The sequence below is a fragment of the Carassius carassius genome, chromosome 1, assembly GCF_963082965.1.
Source record: "Carassius carassius chromosome 1, fCarCar2.1, whole genome shotgun sequence".
NCBI classification, from domain to species: Eukaryota; Metazoa; Chordata; class Actinopteri; order Cypriniformes; family Cyprinidae; genus Carassius; species Carassius carassius.
The window spans coordinates 44,036,236-44,052,716 of NC_081755.1; the positions used below are offsets into that span (position 1 = coordinate 44,036,236).

The 16,481-nt window shown below is 37.0% G+C and overlaps 2 protein-coding genes across 6 annotated transcripts in view; one reads left to right on the plus strand and one right to left on the minus strand.

The window, feature by feature from the left end:
- LOC132151902 (Fc receptor-like protein 5) overlaps positions 1-16,481 on the minus strand; it is a 628,771-nt gene that overhangs the window by 268,200 nt on the left and 344,090 nt on the right. The window lies entirely within an intron of this gene.
- On the plus strand, positions 13,260-15,903 carry LOC132152051 (Fc receptor-like protein 5). The gene is made up of 5 exons (XM_059560704.1): positions 13,260-13,460; positions 13,652-13,822; positions 14,320-14,601; positions 15,110-15,352; positions 15,447-15,903. Exons 1-5 carry the CDS (start codon positions 13,295-13,297, stop codon positions 15,575-15,577), a joined length of 993 nt encoding a protein of 330 aa, XP_059416687.1. The 5' UTR covers positions 13,260-13,294; the 3' UTR covers positions 15,578-15,903.

Genomic DNA, 16,481 nt, shown 5'->3' on the forward strand with positions numbered 1-16,481 from the left:
ACTAGCATACGCCACAGCAACTTCTCTGCCATGCAGATCTCTCTATCAGCGCAGCTCCTAGTCCCGCGTCGCAGGCATCGGCATGAACAAAGAAAGGTAGAGAGAAGTCTGGGAAACTTAGCACAGGTGCTGAGGTTAATTTTTGTTTCAGAAGGTCTATGGCGTCTTGGCATGCACTGTCCCATACCAAAGGAGCATCAGTTTTAGTGAGTGCGAACAGTGGTTCAGCGTGGCGGGCGTAGTCCTGTATGAACCGTCTGTAATAGCCTGATAGGCCCAAAAACTGCCTCACATTGACAGGGGTTTTAAAGTCCATTACTGCCTTCACTTAGTTCTGGTCCAGCAGGACGCCACTTGGACAGACACGGTACCCCAAGAAGGTGAGCTCTCTGCGACAAAACTGGCATTTGATCAGCTTAATTGTCAACCTGGCAGACTTAAGCCGTGAAAGGACTTCCCTGAGGTCATCAAGATGTTGCTTGAAAGTGGGTGAAGCCACCACAATGTCGTCCACACAAAATCGTGGTTCTCCACAAGACTTCTGAAAAATCACAACGGGGGCTGCCCAAGGTTCTGTTGCCAGTTCAATGATGCCGTCGTTCAACATTTTTCCTATTTTATCCTCAATCAACAGTCAGTGATGTGCGACCCAGACGACCATCAAAGAGATCTGAAAAACTTTCAAGTAGCCCTGACAGTTGTTCCTTCTCAGCATTACTCAGACATGCTTCCTCAACCTTTTCATTAAGTGTGGAAGATGGGACTTCCATAAATAACAAACTGCTTTCTGACTCCTTTACTTCCCTACCTTCCATCTCCTCTATTGATAAAGGATCGTTGCCTATGACAACAGTTCTGGATGGGATGTGAATGGTGATGGAGGCACGCAACATGAAATCCATCCCCAAGAACAAGGTTGAGGGTAAGCGTGGGACAATGGCAAACCGGTGATAAAAACGCTGTCCCATGAATCCAAAAGCCAACCATGTCAGACCTAAGGGTTGGCATGCCCCACCATCTGCTAGTTGGATTGGGGGAGCAGACCATGGTTTAATGTTAACCTTCAGTATGGCATTATTTTGAACAATGTCTGCTTGTACCTCAGAAAGCAATGCACCTGTGTCAAGTGTAGCATCTAACACCTGGCCATGTACTATAGGTTAATCTTGACTCTAAATGGAGTGCTCCAAAAGGAAGATGATGTTGTATGGCGTTATATTTTAGTCAAAAGTTATGAGCGTGTAAGACATGCTCATGAGCACATTGTTATTTCACACGCGCAAAAATGAACCTTCAGCTGGCATGATAAAAGTACTTGCGCACAAATTCAACAACCGAGAGGTGTACAGGTAGCTGCGAGCGAGCGCCTGGCATACTCTCATAGGTTAACTCTGCTTGTACAGTGGAATCCTGCTCGCGCGCAGCGGGCTTCTGCTCGCGGAGTGCTGTTTTGCTCGCTCAGTGGATTTCTGCTCGCTCAGCTGATTTCTGCTCCCTCGAGTCTACATGACTTTTGACAATTTGGGGGCGGAAACCAAGGAGGGCACTGACCCTCTTATGATTGGTCACTTTCACACAGGGACATCCTTGTACCTTGATTGACAGCTCTCATTACAGGAAGCACAGAGTCAAAGTATCCGACGGAGTTCAGTCATTCAGTTAACATTGCACAGTGGACGGAATGTGGATTTTTCTACTCTTAATAATTCATTTAAAGTTAAATGGATAAAAACATTTTTAAACAACCCTACATCCTGTTGGAATTTTATTCCAAATCATATATTTAATTCTGCTGGAGGTTTACATTTTCTATTGCGCTGCAACTTTGACATCTCTAAAATAACTTTATCTTTATCTTGTTTTCATAAACAGGCTTTAATAAGTTGGTCACTTATTTATAATTTAATTTTCTCCACATAGCTACTTTATTTGGAATAATAAAAATATTAGATATAAAAATAAGTCTCTTTTTTTCCACAATTGGTTTGATAAAAATATACTTTTAGTCAGCCAACTTTTAGATGATCGTGGTGTTCTTTTTACTTATGAACAATTTATGCAAGAATTCTCTTTTCCAGTCCCCCCAAGAGAATATGCCATTGTGTTTGGTGCAATTTTTGATTGTATTATACCTTTAATAAAATCTGGCCCTAAAGGCTCATTAGACTCTCCTCTTTTTGACAATACTAACTTATTTGTTGACCAAAGTCTTTTCAATACCATGTCAAACAAAGACATTCGTTCAATTATTAATAGATCTCAGATTTATTTCCTTACCCACCTATTTGTATTTTTTTGTATTTTTTATTCCTTATTGTGTTTTTTGTTCTGTCGCTGTTATGTTGCACTGCGGAGCTCTGTCACGAAAACAAATTCCTCGTATGTGTGAACATACCTGGCAATAAAGCTCATTCTGATTCTGATTCTGATTCTGATTTCTTTACCTGCTTGTGTGAGTTTTTGGAATAATATATTTAGTGATATAAAATGGGAAGATTTTTGGCTTCTTCGACAAAAATTCCTCTTACCTAATAAAGTTGTTGAAGTCTCTATTAAAATTATCCTTAATTGTTATCCAATAAATTATAAACTTGCTAAATTTAACAATAGTATTTCACCCAATTGCTCATTTTGCCTTCAGTATGAAGAAACGATCAACCACTTGTTTTGGGACTGTACTTACTGTAAAGTCTTCTGGATTGATTTTTCCAATTTTGTTAAAAAATATTTATATTCAAACTTTAGTTTAACCCCTAAAATTGTGTTTTTTGTTTATTCTTTGAATTTAGACCCTTCTCACTGTAAATTTATTATTTATTTATTGCTTTATCTTGCTAAATTTTACATTCATAAGTGTACATTTTCAAAGAAAAATCCCTACTTTTTTATTTTCAGGAAAGATTTTGATCTGTATGTAAACTCTTTAAGAAACTCGAATAATTCTATTGCATGTAAGACTCTTTCATGGTGTAAGTTTTATAAGCTAACATAGTTTGCTTTTGGAATATTGTTTGTAACCCTCATTGTCTTTTGTTCTTACTTTATCATTGTAATTGTATTTGTTGTTGTTGTTTTTTTTCTACTGCATAATAAAAAAAATACAAAAATAAAATAAAATAAAAAACAGTGGACGGAATGGCGGCGACTCCTGAAGATGTAGGCGTAAGTGATATTGATATATGATGGGGGCTGTGTGTTTGACAATGTAGCAATTTAATCTGAAATTTGTTTGGAACATGTAAGTAGCTGACATAAGCTAATCAACCTTAACTAGCAAGTTTTAGGCTAGCGAGCTAGCAAACTCAGCAGGGTCTAACGTTAGGTTTTTATTTCGATTTTATTTCTTTATTTTTTGCACTGGCCATACTTTACATTTTGTTTTACACATGCAGCACTGACTAAAACGCTAGTTTGTTGAGATACACCTAACGGTTTTTATTAACATTTTGTCAAATTACAATTTTAACACGTATACGAAATTGAATCAATATACAGCTTCACATATCTGATCTTAACAAGGTGAAAAAATAAAAAATAAAGAATATCAATATCACTTACGCCTACATCTTCAGGAGTCGCCGCCATTCCGTCCACTGTGCAGTGTTAACTGAATGACTGAACTCCGTCAGATACTTTGACTCTGTGCTTCCTGTAATGAGAGCTGTCAATCAAGGTACAAGGATGTCCCTGTGTGAAAGTGACCAATCATAAGAGGGTCAGTGCCCCCAAATTGTCAAAAGTCATGTAGATTCGAGGGAGCAGAAATCAGCTGAGCGAGCAGAAATCCACTGCACAACTTTATTAGGTAAGAGGAATTTTTGTCGAAGAAGCCAAAAATCTTCCCATTTTATATCACTAAATATATTATTCCAAAAACTCACACAAGCAGGTAAAGAAATCTGAGATCTATTAATAATTGAACGAATGTCTTTGTTTGACATGGTATTGAAAAGACTTTGGTCAACAAATAAGTTAGTATTGTCAAAAAGAGGAGAGTCTAATGAGCCTTTAGGGCCAGATTTTATTAAAGGTATAATACAATCAGGAATTGCACCAAACACAATGACATATTCTCTTGGGGGGACTGGAAAAGAGAATTCTTGCATAAATTGTTCATAAGTAAAAAGAACACCACGATCATCTAAAAGTTGGCTGACTAAAAGTATATTTTCATCAAATTATTTTTATATCTAATATTTTTATTATTCCAAATAAAGTAGCTATGTGGAGAAAAATAAAATTATATATAAGTGACCAACTTGTTAAAGCCTGTTTATGAAAACAAGATAAAGATAAAGTTATTTTAGAGATGTCAAAGTTGCAGCGCAATAGAAAATGTAAACCTCCAGCAGAATTAAATATATGATTTGGAATAAAATTCCAACAGGATGTAGGGTTGTTTAAAATGTTTTTATCCATTTAACTTTAAATGAATTATTAAGAGTAGAAAAATCCACATTCCGTCCACTGTGCAGTGTTAACTGAATGACTGAACTCCGTCGGATACTTTGACTCTGTGCTTCCTGTAATGAGAGCTGTCAATCAAGGTACAAGGATGTCCCTGTGTGAAAGTGACCAATCATAAGGGGACAGAAGAAGCCCGCTGCGCGCGAGCAGGATTCCACTGTACAAGCAGAGTTAACCTATGAGAGTATGCCAGGCGCTCGCTCGCAGCTACCTGTACACCTCTCGGTTGTTGAATTTGTGCGCGAGTACTTTTATCATGCCAGCTGAAGGTTCATTTTTGCGCGTGTGAAATAACATAATGTGCTCGTGAGCATGTCTTACACGCTCATAACTTTTGACTAAAATATAACGCCATAATGTTGGATCTTCTACATGGCAAAGGACAGGATGTTCTGGAACAGCAGCATTAGACGATTGAGGCGAAATTATCTTCTGGAGGGAGGATTGCCTCTTCGAATCATCCTCCCCCCTTTGGAGTTTCCCTTGTGTCTTACAAATGAATTTCCTTCCCCTGCATTGTTACTTCCAGGGTCGTTTGTAATACTTGCATCAAGAGCATGTTTACAAATAAGGCTGATTTGTTCTTGCACTGGTGGAGGAGTTTTCAATTTTCTGAATTCACTTAGCATGTGAGCCACAAAAGTAGGCAGGGGCTCTTCAGGGCTTTGCATACGGTCCAAGATACCTCTCATTATTTGTTCCTGGCTGTCGGAATGAAGAAAGACTTTCCTGAAGAAATCACAGAACTGGGCCCATGTAAAGACATGTGGGTCAAGGACGGAAAACCATTTCTTTGGCTCTTTCGCTTAAAACTGTGGTAGCTCGAGAAGAATCTGAGCATCGGTTAAATCAAGGGAGGTTCTGTACACATTAACCGATTGTAGCCAATCTTCCGGGTCAACATGTCCATCTCCCGCAAACACAGGTGGTTCAAGCCTTGACTGGTACAGTACAGATGCAAGGATTCTGCTAGTAGCACTGACATCAGAAGAATTGGGTTGTGGTGAGAAAGTCATGTTTGTATGAGAGAAGTATTGGTGGATGTACCTTGTAATGGCACTTGGCTCGGAGGAATGTGGATGTGTGGTGTAGAGCTGGCCATAGGAGGGAGCTGCACATGTGATGCGGCAGGGTTGTTGACATCAGGAGGACCAAAACGTCTTAATATCCTCTGCTGCAACTGAAGAGAATCGTTAAGGCACTGTTGCAAAGAACACACACAAAAATCCGTGTTGAAATATCCCAGGATATTTAATTGACTCTACAATTTTCATAGTAATGAAAAAAAAGACTTAATCCAAACTTTTGGTCTGTACTGTATATATATAAAAAAATCAGTCTGTAACTTGGAAATCAGGCAGGGAAAATTTTGCAATTAGATCACTTCAAAAAGAAAAATAATCCTTTGTTCCAAACTGAACTATTTTGTAAAAAAAAACCCGTCTCCACCAGCTTGTAAATAATATTGAAATGTCCAATAAAGCACAAATTCTAAATGTTGCAGATTAATGCGCTGTCCTCGTCGCATCAAAAAAAAAAAGCGTCATCCACTCATGCAGAAATACGGGTGTTCCTTGCACACATGGCACTCAGTATTAGCAAGCTAATCTCAACAGCTTCCACTATGCCAATTGAACACCCTCACGTCTCGCCAACTCCCATACTAGTTTTAGGATTTCATCGCAGTAGGTTCCACATAGATGACGGATCCAGTTTCAGTTGTTCGGGCGCCAATTGTAACGCTTTGACTCGGATAACTCAGTAAGTCCATTAAAATGAAGAGATAGGAAGCGAGGAGTTGGTGTCTCACACATTGAATGGTTGGTACACTGCAACCCGCTCTTCTCATACATGAAATATCAACTCTTCCTTGGTGTTACAAATAAAGCAAAGACAGAAGAATAACAAGCGGCAGAGCAAACTTATTATCTGTCGTGGTCAGGGGCGTCGGACTGGGGGTAAAACCAGTACTGATTACCAGGGCCCCAAAGGAAGAGAGGGCCCTTGAAAAGTCTGGAATATATATTTTGAAGGGGAGGGTGCCCATTAGGACTGCCTATGCATAGGGCCCGGGATCTTTTGCAGCGCCCCTGGTCGTGGTTCTCGTTACACAGTCACGTAGTCCTTCTACGTCATCACCACACAGCGCGCCTTAAGTCAAGCGATCAGTCTCTTCTTCTTCTTTTTCTGTTGTTTTAATGGCGGTTGGCAAACCAACTAAAGGTGCATTGTCCACCCCCTACTGGATTGGAGTATGGAGCACTACTTGGTTGAATATACTTGGTGCAAAAAAAAAAACAAAAAAAAAAACAAAAACAAATATATATATATATATATATATTAATAATAATAATTTATATCTTTTTAACCAGTTCTGTATCATTTAAAAATTTTAATAATTTCATGTGTATTATATAATTTGTTCTTTCTCCTAATATTTCCTTAAGTGAATAATTTCTTACACCCCTATCCTTTAGTGCCTGGACTAATTCAAGTCTTTCTCTATTGTATGCTTTACATTCTAGTAATATATGATTTACTGTTTCTGGATATCCACATTTTTCGCAATTACCAGTTTCATGTTTACCTATTTTATATAAACTTTGCTTTAGTGTTGTATGCCCAATACGTAATCTTTTCATTATCACATCCCTTTTCCTGTAATTAACAGTTGTTCTTTCCACCCCCACATTTCTTTGTATACTATACAGATGTCTTACTCTTATTTCATTGTCCCATATACTCTGCCACCTCTTTTTCACTTCAGTCCCAATCAGCCCCTTAATTTCAGCTTCACTCATCTGTACTCTTATATTGATCTCAGGATCTTTCAATGTCTCCTTTGCCAGTTTGTCAGCTTCCTCATTCCCCTTAACTCCGACATGTGCTGGTACCCACAAAAAACTCACCTTTACGCCTAAGTGCTTTATGCTATATAATTTCTGTAAAGTTTCATTTAAAACCTCTTGTCTTGCTAAAGATGTTCCACTTTCTAAACTTTGCAGAGCTGATAATGAGTCTGTACATATTACACTACAGTTAGGCTGCTTTTCTTCTATCCATTGTAAGGCCAATGATATAGCTATCAGTTCTGTTGTAAAAACAAATATATGATCTGTAGCTCTTGTTAGTATTTTAATATTGTACTGAGGAATATACACTGCAGCAGCAGCTCTACCTGTTTCTGGATCTTTTGATCCATCTGTCATGCCGCTGTATGCTTGATTAATGTATTGTTGAACGATTACTTTTAATGGCAAATCTAGTTTGTTCTTATGTATCTCCTCATGTATGAATAGGTTTATTTCTGGCATTGGGTATAACCATGGGGGTATAGATGGAAATACAACAGAAGGAGCTACCTCTATCTCAGTTATACCTGTTATACCTTGTGCCTCCTTTTTTGCTACCCAGCCAAAACTATTTATATATCCATATTCATACTCCTAACAGGTTTCCAGTACCTTTTTAACTGGATGTCTTTCATCATGTCCTTTTACATTGATCCAATATCTCATTCTTAACTTTCTCCTACGAACTTCTAGTGGCATTTCTCCCATCTCTATTTAAAAAGATGGCACTGGAGATGTTCTAAATGCTCCACAGTTGATCCTTAGAGCTTGAGTCTGAATTACCTCAATCTTTTTGAGCCGTTTCTGATGCAGAGCATTATATCAGATTACCATAATCTATTGTCGGTCTTATTAATGAGCTATTCTTCTTAAAGACTGTCTACTCGCACCCCACTCAACCCTGGCCAAGCACCTCATTACATTTATTCCTTTTTTACATTTATCTATTAGCTTTTGAATGTGAATACCAAATGTTAATTTAGAGTCCATCCACATACCTAAAAATTTTAACATTTTAACTTGTTCCAATTCATGACCATACATTTTTATACGTACTCTAATATTTTTCCACCTTTTTGTGAAACAAATTACCGGCGTTTTTGCAATTGAGAACCAGAAACCCCACTCATTTGCCCAGTTTTCTACCTTATTTACTGCCCCCTGCAGGCTCTTTACTACAAATAACTAATTTCTTTCCCTTTTCCATAGTGCACCATCATCTGCGTACAGTGACCTCCCTATTCCTGTGTCAATTTGTGTATAAATATCATTAATCATAATGTTAAAAAGTATTGGACTACATACGCTACCTTGGGGAGCTCCATTTTCTATAGTATATATTTGTGAATATGTTGTCCCAATTCTAACGTGTATTGTCCTATTCAATAAGAAATCATTGATCCAATCATACATCTTTCCAGTAATTCCCATTTTATCAAGTTTCATTAATAAATCCTCTTTCCATAACATATCGTATGCCTTCTCAATATCGAAGAACACTCCAACTACTACCTCTTTATTTACTTGAGCCTTCCTCATTGCTGCCTCCAGACTAACTACATAGTACTACGCCCCTTCCTAACACCACTCTGGTACTGTGAAAATTACCCCTTTTTCTCAATAAAATGTACTAACCTTGACATTGCCATTCTCTGCATAAGCTTACATAGGTTTAATGTCAGTGCTATTGGCCTATAGCTGTTTGGTTGGGCTTTGTCTTTCCCTGGCTTAGCAATTGGCACTATGACCCCATGTTTCCACTCAGAAGGAAGTTTCTCTGTTTCCCATACTTTATTAAACAATCCTAGAATGAGTTTTAATGATTTTTCTGATAATTTTTTATCAACTCAACACAAATTTCATCCTTTCCTGGAGAAGTTTTTCTTACCCCTGAGAGTGCTCTCTTCATTTCATACATTGTAAACTCTGCCTCTATTACACTACCCGAATACCCTCTTTTTTCTAAAATTTTTGGATTTTCTCTAATTCGTTGTCTTCTATATCTTCTCATTTCCTCAGGAATATTATCATTACTATGCACCTTCATAAATGTTTCTGCTAATACTTCTACTTTTTCTTTATCTGAAACTGCTGATTTTTCTTTATCTGTTAAAACTGGTATGCTACTATATCTCTGAATTCCACTCATCTTTCTAATCCTCCCCCATATTTTGTTAATTTCAGTATCTTCACCAATACTTTCACAAAATCCCCTCCAATATTTTCTCTTTGCTACTCTTATTACACGCCTCACTTTTGCTTGTGCTTTTTTATAGTTTATTAAATCATTAAAATTAAAACTTTTTCTTACTTTCCTAAGAGCTTTATTTCTTATACAAATTGCATCACTGCATTCCTCATTCCACCAAGAAACCACCTTTTTTCTATTCCCTGATTTATTTTTTCCTATTGCTTCTACCGCTGCTCTCCGTATTGCTTTACAAATATTTGTATTCAGCTCATCTACATCCTCTATTACACCCAAAATACCCTCCAAATAATCTTCAAAAAGATTCTTTAATAATAAAAAAAATAATCCACAACATCCAGTTGCTCCCAATTTGCATTTTTAAATGCCCATCTTTGTATTCTCACTACCTTTTCTTTTTGAATATCTATTCCTATTTTATATAATATTAGAAAATGGTCGCTTCCTATATTGTTGTGAGTTATTACTTCCCAAGTACTTTTCCTTGCTAAATTATCTGATACCAAAGTTAAATCTATAGCTGACATCTTTCCACTTCCAATATCAATTCTAGTTCCCGACCCATCATTTATACACACTAATCCTCTTAAATCTAACATTTCTTCCACTACCAATCCATTATGATCTGTATTTTCACTCCCCCACAATGTATTATGAGAAATTAAAATCTCCACACCATACCATCTTTTCTTTACCTTTCTCATCTATTTTTTCCAAATCTCTAATATTTAGTTTCTTACATGGATTATAAAAATTTACTATTTTTATACTTTCAGATCCTTCCCATATTTCAACTACCATAACCTCATGTTCCTGATTAATCTCTACAATCCTGTATCCTATATTTTGTTTTATAAAAGTTACTAACCCCCCTCCATTTCCACCTTGTCTGTCTCTAGTACGTATTGCAATACTATATCCTAGTACTGTAAAATTAAGACATGGTTTCAACCAAGACTCCTTAACACATATTATATCTGGGCATCTTTCTTGTTTTAATATAAAGTTCTTAAACTCCTGTCCGTTTGCAATCAAACTTCTTGCGTTCTATTGCAATATTTGTAATACCATTATGAACCACCACATGTTGTCTGGGTGTTTCCTACCTGTACTTTTAGTTTTTCATTTATCATCTCCACACTGATTCCAAATACTTTTCTGCTGCTCTCAATATGATTTTAATTCTCTCTGTCCGACTTTCCGTTTGTGCGGAGCAATTTACCACTTCAACTATAAATGCTACAAAAGACACTTTATCAATCTCCAGTGAATCCTTCTCAGTCTCTTCTATGCCTTTGTTCATTCTCTGAGGTTCAACTTTCTCATTTTTTTTGTTTTTGTTTCCTGTTCCACTTTTTTCAGGGCCTCAGCATATGTTAACCCATCTTCCACTCTTACATTTTGTACTGTACAAACTACATGTCTCGCTTGACATGTCCGTACTCCGTACTCCGTACCCTGCACTGTGCTCTCCCCCACAGTTACAACATTTGGGATTTACTCCTTGTTCGCATTTACCGTAATCATGCTCTCCTCCACAACTGGCACATCTTTGTTTCCCTCTACACACTGCTGCAACATGACCGAATCTTTGACATTTAAAACATCTTAACGGGGGAGGGACATAGGGTCTAACCATAAAGCTCATGTATCCTAAATATACCCTTTCAGGTAATTTATCCTCATCAAAATGTATCATCACAGATAAACTATCCTTCCTTTCTTTGTCTTTGTCATACTGAAGTCTTCTTACTTCCTTCACTTCTGCTCCAGAGATATTCTTTTTGATTCATTCTGTTGTCATGTCAATCGGGATTCCTGTTATTACTCCTCTTACCCAATTTTTTTCTTCGGGAATTGAACCCCCTACTTTTTTCCCTATAACATCTTCATTCCTAGTGCCTTTTTTTGTTGCTTGTTATCTTTACAAAATAACAATTTACCCCCCCTTAACATTTTTGCATTATCAATCAGCCCTATCTCCTCATTAATCGCTTTAGTTAATCTCAGCGGATTTATTGCAGATTCAGATTCAGATACGAATTGTATCATTACCTTGTATTCCTCCTTTCTTTTCCTTAACTGATGTCTTCTCTTTTCACTATCAGAATCCGAAATCTGACCCCAGTTTGACTTTCTTTTTCGATTTTCATCTACCTTCCATTAATTTCCTCCCTTCTCCATGCCTACCACTTCTTCCTCCATTTCTGGATCGCTTCCGGAATCACCACAGCTTCCTACCATGCGCACTCCACTCTCAATTCAGCTGTTGCCAAATCAACCGCGGATCAGCCATTGATCAGGCGCCAAAACCTTCACTGCTCTTCCTCGCCACTCTGCCTTTGCGACTGCTGCACACTTCCCAACCACAATACTCGATCAGTCTCTTAAAGGGCACACCGCAATATAACTTGATGCATGCAAAACATACAGTTTTGGCCGTTACAGTTTGACAGAGACGTAACAGTCTGCAGAAATTTGTGCGCGATAACAAATTCAACTCTTCACGCAATCTTGTATAACATGAGCGCATGCTATAAAACGTACTGTAAATAACCAACAAATATATCACTCCGCCGGCGGCACTAACTTTAGCTAAAAACACTGTACTGGGAACAACGCTGCCAATGTTTAGCCCGGTTTACACTGCCTTTCTCCACGGAGCTGCTTCGGATGATATTACACTTTATTGCTTGTTGTACACCAGGGATGTAAATTAAATTTTTTGTCCACCGGCCGGGTGAAACAGTATGCTACCTTTATTTACCTGTCACAGTGGCTGGTAGGTGAAGCGAGTTTACAGCCACAACATAAAATCACCCGCATTTGGCTGGTGGCGGGTGCTAATTTCCATCCCTGGTTCAGTCATTCAGTTTAGTGCTTTGTAATGGTTGGTTTGTTTTGCAGTTATTGTCCATGTTGTGTAAAATATATTCAGATAACTCTGCTATTAGTCAGATGTTTTATTTATTAGCTTCCTTAAAACTGAAACTCACTCAAAGCTCAATCTAGACGGTTCAAGATTTTTATATTTTATTTATTTTAGTATGCTTGAATCTGATTATTATTATTATTTACCAGATCAACATAATCTGTGTGTTTAAAAAAATTAAATTTTAAAATAACATAAAATAGACAAATGATAATCTCAGTGTTTAATGAGTGTTTCATTTAATGAGTTTTTCGCTTTGTGTTTTAGTGCTGATTTCCAACATCTACTGAAGGTGAGTAAATTTTTTTTCATGTACAGGTGCGTCTCAATAAATGAGAATGCAGGGAAAAGTTAATTTATTCCAGTAATTCAAGTCAAACTGTGAAACTTGTGTATTAAATAAATTCAATGCACTTCAACACTTCAGTCTAACCTGATTTAGCATGTTTTAAAATCAAGTAACTGTTAATACAGTAAAAACAGCACATTATATTAATTGTGAATTTTTGTTGTTGTACAGAAAGACCAAAATCCAAAGTGAGCATTAAACCTGATCAACATGTATTCTGAGGAGAGACAGTCACTCTCAGATGAGACATTGATGGTGAAAGAGTCTCTAGCTGGAAGTACAGCTGGTATAAAGACGGTTCAGACAGTGTTTTCAGTGAACTACAGGAACACACATTCAGTTCTGTTACTGAGTCTGACGCAGGTAAATACTCCTGTTATGGAGCAGAGAAAGGAGGATCACGAACATCACACATCAGTGATGAAGTTACACTTACAGTATCAGGTGAGTTTGATCATCTCTTCATAAACACACACAGGTTTAACATGTTATTAATGAATGATTTCTGTATTTCAGATAAACCCAGACCAGTTTTAAGTGTTTCTCCACAGAAGTGGTTGACTGAAGGAGATCCAGTGACTCTGATCTGTGAGGTTAAAGGCTCCTCTACAGGCTGGACATTCAGCTGGTTCACTGTAACTGCTTCATCAGGTAAGATATAATGTACTTTATATGATAACATCTGAATGAACTGGTTTCATAAAAATAAAAGTTATAGAAATTAAAAATTAAATAAATAAACTAGTCTGAGTACTGATTATACCAACAAAGGTAATTTACAAGTCTCATGTAAATATAACTCATCATTTCTTGAGGTAACTCTACACTTTCACTTTTTACAGACAACAGCAATCGTTATGAGCTGCTCTCAGACAGCAGCAGAGGAGCTGGAGGAAACTACACTGTCAGTTCTGCTGCTCCTAATCACACAGGAGTTTATGTGTGCAGCGCAGAGAGAGGAAAACTGACCTATAACACATGGAACAGCAACAAACAACCACTATGGGTCACTGGTGAGTTCAGACTGAATCACTAAAATGAAATGAGACTCCTGAAATTTTACTTCTTTTAAGAGCATGATTTGTGAAATTTGATTCTGTCATAATAAAAGGCTACTGCTGAATTGTGTCAATGGAGAAAGATGCTTTCTCTTCTAGCAGAGATTAAAACAACGGTGGACGCAGGGGTCAGCAGCAACTCGGGGTGGCACAGACATTTTCATTATATCAGTGTAAAAATGAGTTTAACAATAATGTACTGGACTGTTTTTTTTTTTACTTGATTAGAACTTAGATGATGGTTGATTAAATCAAATCATTAAATAATGGTTTCTTCGAAGGTTTCTTCAGAACTAACACTTCATGAAGTTGTCTCGGGTGTCGTTGGCTTGCTTGCCAATGGCATAATTACAACAGTTACAAATTTTATTTTGTTTTGAAACAGTGTACATTGTGTAAAGTGTTAAATCAATAAAACTGTCTTGATATCCATACTGTAATTGTCTTCTCAGGTGTTTCTCCTCCAGTCTCTCTGATCATCAGTCCCAGCAGAACTCAACACTTCACATCTGTCTCTCTCTCTCTGAGCTGTGAGGACCAGAGTAACTCTGATAGATGGACAGTGAGAAGATACACAGACACTTGGGGACTGGAAGATTGTTTACTATCACGCTGGGGATCACAAACAGGATCTAAATGTACAATAAACTCCACCGCCCCATCAGACACTGGAGTGTACTGGTGTCAGTCTGAATCTGGAGAGATCAGTCAACCTGTTAATATCACTGTACACCGTGAGTCTGAGTTTCTGTGTGTGTGCTTGTGTGTGCGTGTGTGTCTATATATATATTTAAGAAATATTTATATATACCATATTTTTTGGACTATAAGTAGCACCTGAGTATAAGTCGCATCAGTCCAAAAATACGTCATGATTAGGAAAAAAACATATATAAGTCGCACTGGGCTATAAGTCGCATTTTTTTAGAACCAAGAACCAAGAGAAAACATTACCATCTACAGCTGCGAGAGGGCGTAGACAGTAATGTTTTCTCTTGGTTCATTTCTCTCGGTTCATGTCAAATTAATTTTGATAAATAAGTTGCACCTGACTATAAGTCGCAGGACCAGCCAAATTATGAAAAAAGGTGCGACTTATAGTCCGGAAAATACTGTATATTATATTTATATATAATATATATTTAAATTTAAGAAAAAATTGTAATCTTTATTATTAGATATGTTATCATATAGTTGCTATATGCTATTTACAACCAGCACACATTTCCTCTGTTTGTGTAGTTGGTGTGATTGTGGAGAGTCCTGTTCATCCTGTGACTGAAGGAGATTCTCTGACTCTGCGCTGTTTATATGAACATTCAACTCCACCAATCCTCAGAGCTGATTTCTATAAAGATGCATCACTCATCCAGAGTCAAACTACAGAGATGATCATCTCTACTGTCTCAAAGTCACATGAGCGTTTCTACTACTGCAAACACCCAGAGAGAGGAGAGTCACTCAAGAGCTGGATCTCAGTCACAGGTGAAAGTCAAGGAAACCATGAGCTGATTTACTTCTTCATATGCTCTCGTTCAGATATAGTGCTTTATAAAGTGTTTATGTGTCTCTTGTTCAGCGTCTCATTCAGAATCTCAGATCTCTGTCCTCCACACACTCAGTTCTGTACTGACAGTTTGTCCATATCTGCTAGTGACAGTCGTGCTGATCTTCAAGTGCTGCAGGATGAGAGGTATAACAGCTGAATGATTTATTACATGTCATTATAATCATATTTTACTGAGCAACAATTATTATTATCATGAATGCTGTTTGGCTGAATGTTCATGTGGTCAGATTAACATTTGTGTTTGTGTGCATGCACCACTGTCCTCCTTTGACTTGCAGCTAATGGTTGTTAGATTCAACATGAACTAGAACTTCAAACCCTTGGACTTCTGAGTGAAACTGGATATTCAACAAGAATACATGTAGAGCAGAACTTGATTTAAAGGAATTGGATTGGCATTACTTACATTTTCTTCTTTGTAATTGCTAAAAAATGATCAGATTTTATGTTGATGACACAGTGACTCGAACTAAACTGTTCATAAACTTTTAGAAGCTTATCTTACATTACTTTTTTCAGTATTATTGTATCATGAAAGTTAAAGTTTAAGTTAAAGTTTCATGTTTTTATTTTGTTCTGCTTTAATATTGTAATATAGTTCAATCTTTTACAGTATAAGTCTTAGTGCATCTATGTTATGTAGCTTCTGTGATGTTTGCCTGCTTTAAAACCACATGAACATGTCATTTGTAAGCATGTTAATTCATTATTCTTTAGTTTATTCTTTATTCATGACTTGTATTGCTGTAACGCTCTGTATGTTTTTCATATTTTGAACTGTTAATTTATTTATTTATTTTAAATAAAAAAGCAGTGCCTTTTAAATTATTGTGGAGCTGATGCTTTGTTAAAACATTCTTGCAGTGTCAAGCCAATCAGGTTTTACATGTCAATTAATATACTGTAATTATTAGTGGTGCTTGCCGTAGGCAAAACAGTACTATTATTATCTCACATACTTATTATGTATGCCAACTTACTGAAATCCTATTTAAACTTATTATTAAGTTGGCTTGAAAAAGCCAACTTACTGAAATCGTATTT

What these genes read in the sequence shown, in the direction of transcription:
- LOC132152051 (XM_059560704.1), top strand. Translation starts at nt 13,295, where the DNA reads ATGTTATTAATGAATGATTTCTGTATTTCAGATAAACCCAGACCAGTT. An exon ending in CACTGTAACTGCTTCATCAG is followed by an intron (nt 13,461 to 13,651) that starts GTAAGATATAAT and finishes CACTTTTTACAG; the next exon opens with ACAACAGCAATCGTTATGAG. An exon ending in ACAACCACTATGGGTCACTG is followed by an intron (nt 13,823 to 14,319) that starts GTGAGTTCAGAC and finishes TTGTCTTCTCAG; the next exon opens with GTGTTTCTCCTCCAGTCTCT.